Genomic DNA, 4,776 nt, shown 5'->3' with positions numbered 1-4,776 from the left:
TGTAGTCAGACTGCTTGTAATTCCATCTTTGCTTTGGAGAAAAAGAATACAATAATTCTGCCATTTTAAAACGTCAGTAAATTTTCCAAATTACAAAAACAATAGTATAGCAATTAGGAATCTTATCAGTAAAAACTCTCTAATTAGACATTCTCCAAGTATTTATAAAATTCCTGTTTTTTTTATTTTATTTTAATTAAAATTAAAATTAAAATTAATTCATTTTAATTAAATTTATAATTAAAATTAAGTTTAATTTTAATTAAAATTTAAGTTAATTAAAATGAAGTTTAATTAATGAAAATACAAGAGAGAATGTTTGTCGGTCTTTGGTTGGAAGGCAGACACCTTGAGATAGCATAACGGAACATTCCATTGTGAGTTGTGAATGTATGGTGAGGGTGGTGGGGGTCGAACCCCATACCCACTCTTAAGTAGGAGTGGATCCTGTTGCGCCAGCCAACGAATCCTATAAAGTCTGAAATGTGTGCTTCATTGTCCGTAGAGTGGCTACCAACGTATTTTACGGCTGTTGTGGACAAAAGAACGATATCGACGTTAAATCAATGTTGCTTCAACATTGAGAATGTTAATTCAACATTGATTCAATGTTACTCGGGCATAGTTTTATCCACTGGGAGCTAGAATGAGGTGGATAAAGTGAGATAGAACGGGATAGTGGGAGGGAGGGAGGGAGGGAGAGTGGTAGGGAAGAAAGGAGGAAGAATGAGAGAGAGGGAGAGACAGTCCCCAAGGCATTGTGGGTTACCCTATCTATATCTAAAAGGGAATATCTGTCAGCCAACGGTAGGAAGCCAGAAGCTTAGGGCTAGCCTCCTGGAGTTCAGCATTCCATGAGTGGCAGGGGCATGAGAAACCCGTATGACGACTTCTGCTTGGTGATTGGTGATTGTGTTGTCTCGTAAGGTGGTCGGGGTCAACTGGCATTCCACCCGTTATGGTGAATCGTCCTTCACACCCACTTTCACTGTAGTCGGCGGAAATGAAATGTGAAGCCTAAAGTCCGTGGATTTTAGTATTCATTTAAATAATAGTGCAGTGCTAGGGTAGCTGCACTAATGCAGATGTACCTAATATGTTAATAAAAAAAAAAAAAAAAAAAAGTGCAGTGCAGGCTATTAAACACATGCCTCTGTATGACTAACCATCCTGCCAGATGGGGACTTGTATTACCACTGCTACCTTATTCAATCTTGTGTTGATGATATCCTCAAAATGCATCCGGAGTCTGCCAGTGCAGACCGCTTATCACATGCCTCTGTATGACTAACCATCCTGTGTGATGGGGATTTTTTAGCATCACCTAGTTAGCTTTTTTGACACACTGTACTCCACTTCATATAGTCTAGGATAGCTGCACTATTGCAGATGTACCTAATGTGTTAATAAAAAAAAAAAATTGTATTCACACATTGACCTGCAAAAGGATTGTGCAGATGACAGATTTGCTCTCTGGGTTCAACCTTTTCATTACAGCGATGTAGATCGTGGGTAGTGAAGATCTGATGGACAAGGTTTGTGTGTGTGTGTGTGCGTGCGTGCGTGCGTGCGTGCGTGCGTGCGTGTGTATTGGAGGGGACACGGAAGGTGTGTGTGTGTGTTGGGGTGAGGAAGACAGGAAGTGTGTGTAAAGGGGTTGGGGGGGGGAGGGGGTGAGACCTGTCAGGGTGTGTGAGAGAAGCCTCAGCCCTGGGGCGACCCGGGCACCGCCGGTTACCCCAAATACAGAAAAGAGACTGTTGTTCTGACTGAGGTCGGAGGCCAGACAATTAGGCTTCGCCTCACCCCTCTTGTTCACAGTGAATTATGATTGTATGGAAGTATCATAGAGTCATTAGGGTTGACCCGTCCCCCCATGCCCCCTCCTTAGTTGGACTGGCTCCTATTGCGACAACTAATGGGTCCTACGAAGTCTGAAATATGGGGTTTGATTTCCAAAGAGTGTTTACTAACAGCATCGTCCTGCTGTCATTGTCCTGCAGTTATCGTCCTGCTGTCATCGTCCTGCTGTCATCGTCCTGCTGTCATCGTCCTGCTGCCATCGTCCTGCTGCCATCGTCCTGCTGCCATCGTCCTGCTGCCATCGTCCTGTTGTCATCGTCCTGCTGCCATCGTCCTGCTGCCATCGTCCTGCTGCCATCGTCCTGCTGTCAACGTCCTGCTGTCATCGTCCTGCTGCCATCGTCCTGCTGTCATCGTCCTGCTGCCATCGTCCTGCTGCCATCGTCCTGCTGCCATCGTCCTGCTGCCATCGTCCTGCTGCCATCGTCCTGCTGCCATCGTCCTGCTGTCATCGTCCTGCTGCCATCGTCCTGCTGCCATCGTCCTGCTGCCATCGTCCTGTTGTCATCGTCCTGCTGCCATCGTCCTGCTGCCATCGTCCTGCTGCCATCGTCCTGCTGCCATCGTCCTGCTGTCATCGTCCTGCTGTCATCGTCCTGCTGTCATCGTCCTGCTGCCATCGTCCTGCTGCCATCGTCCTGCTGTCATCGTCCTGCTGCCATCGTCCTGCTGCCATCGTCCTGCTGCCATCGTCCTGCTGCCATCGTCCTGCTGTCATCGTCCTGCTGCCATCGTCCTGCTGTCATCGTCCTGCTGTCATCGTCCTGCTGTCATCGTCCTGCTGCCATCGTCCTGCTGCCATCGTCCTGCTGTCATCGTCCTGCTGTCATCGTCCTGCTGCCATCGTCCTGCTGTCATCGTCCTGCTGCCATCGTCCTGCTGTCATCGTCCTGCTGCCATCGTCCTGCTGTCATCGTCCTGCTGCCATCGTCCTGCTGCCATCGTCCTGCTGCCATCGTCCTGCTGTCATCGTCCTGCTGTCATCGTCCTGCTGTCATCGTCCTGCTGTCATTGTACACCTCATAATAAATAAAGATTTAATAAAATGTAATATTTCCAAGCGTTATGCGAGATTTTAATCATTTGATTACCTTGTTAAGGTCGCTGAATGTGATATTCCAAACTAGTTTCTGGAAGCGTAATATTTAATCATTTTATGATCAGTTTTCCAAGGTTTATTAGCAATATTGCACGTTTTTATCATCACCATTGCAATGGTGATGATTAATGCTGCTGAAGTTTTATCAACATTGCATGTTTGTAATATATATATATATATATATATATATATATATATATATATATATATATATATATATATATATATATATATATTATTATATAGACTGTGGGTTGGTTGGTGTTGTCGTCGTTGATCCTTCTCTACGGACAACCCAACCCACAACTCGGTAGAGTGCTTATACTTCACTAGGAGATCACACTAGGCGCTTCTGGCTCTTGGAGAGGGGCTCAACGTCACACGTTTAGGGGATGCGGCTCCAACACTTAGCCTCGTTGTCACGTGCACACACCCACTCGAGCCGCTGTGACTCCCCACTCTCTCCTTAGATAAGATATGATCTCCTCAATCCCCTATGACTTACTAGTATTACCTCCTACCCTGTCCACAGCAGTGGTTCTTGGTTCTTTCTCTCTCTCTCTCCTTCTTCACTACTTCCTGGGAAGCCTCACTAGGACAAGGGCAAACACCAGCAAATTGTGACACATTTACTGGACAAAGCACATACACGATACATACACACATATAATAATAATGAATCCTATACGCTATAATATCACAATCAGGTTGCACTACAATACCATCAGAACTCTATTATCAGCTTATCAAGTGGTATCCTATCTCCTGGCTCACCACCTGATACTATTAACCTCCTCAAGTTGGTCAAGCCTACATACACTGTTGCACTATCAGCAAGATAATGTATATATAGAAAATCAGCATTTGGATGCAATAACATATATCAGTATAAATGTTCACTGATACACAACAATGATTAATCGATCATTGTCAGTCCTCGAGCACATACATCTGTAGGTAATCAAGCCTACGACTGCAACTCTAAGCTTCAGAATAAATCACTCCTTGACATAAGAATGCAAACAGTCACTCACCTCTCACTGCGTCTTGCACGCTACTGACAACCAAACACTATCAACTCCCTATAAGTAATCCACCAGAACTTCCCCTTCCACCTCTGGAAGTTCACTACCCTAATATCTTTAGGTTCTGCCGGGCTTCACTACCAGGATCCTCTGCAGCTCCTCCAGGCTGCTATCATGAAGTTTCCTTGTGCAACTACGGTGCTTCACCCTTCTGTTAGGTTCTTCCACAGCTCTCTTGGCTGCTACACCACCTCTACAGAAGCACGTGACACTCCTCTTCACTGCTGCTTCTCCTCACAGCTCGAGGTCCTCTGCTCCACTACCTTGGAGTCTCATCAGCTACATCATCTGCTGGCTTCGAAGTTCTCAGCAACTTCTTCCCCAAAGAACAAACCTGCAACCCATCGACACTCCAATAAAATGTTCCCCTTTAACACATAAACAAAAATAACCACACAATATGCTTTCCTCAAACCTCTATCTGTTCTCTACATACAGTGAGAGTGGACTCCCCCGTTTTGGGCGGGTCCATACTCCACCTCGCCTGGCGGCAGTCCTCACTCACTGGGAGGGTCTTCCTCCGTCAAGAGCCCGGCTCCCTCAGTCTTCCGCCAGCGCTCAGAGGGGGCGGACGTCGCTCCGTGTTCCTCCCTCTCCACTCTCTTATTTCAGGCTTTCTGCCTTATTAAAACATGTCTAACTTATAAATAAACATTGCTACTGTCGCTGGGCACACGACCAAACTACAAGCGATCACTATGAACTGGCGTATATCGTGCTTACCACAGA

At 45.9% G+C, this 4,776-nt stretch overlaps 1 protein-coding gene across 1 annotated transcript; it reads left to right on the top strand.

Annotated features, from left to right (window-relative positions):
- Window positions 1–1,941: 1,941 nt before the first annotated feature.
- LOC138368857 (keratin-associated protein 4-8-like) lies at window positions 1,942–2,889 on the top strand. Its single transcript, XM_069331567.1, has one exon. It carries the CDS (start codon window positions 1,942–1,944, stop codon window positions 2,887–2,889), a length of 948 nt encoding a protein of 315 aa, XP_069187668.1.
- The last annotated feature ends 1,887 nt before the right edge of the window (window positions 2,890–4,776 follow it).

The sequence above is a fragment of the Procambarus clarkii genome, chromosome 26 (assembly GCF_040958095.1).
Source record: "Procambarus clarkii isolate CNS0578487 chromosome 26, FALCON_Pclarkii_2.0, whole genome shotgun sequence".
NCBI lineage: Eukaryota > Metazoa > Arthropoda > Malacostraca > Decapoda > Cambaridae > Procambarus > Procambarus clarkii.
The sequence above is the reverse complement of the archived record's forward strand: the minus strand, read 5'-3'. Positions and strand labels throughout refer to the sequence as shown.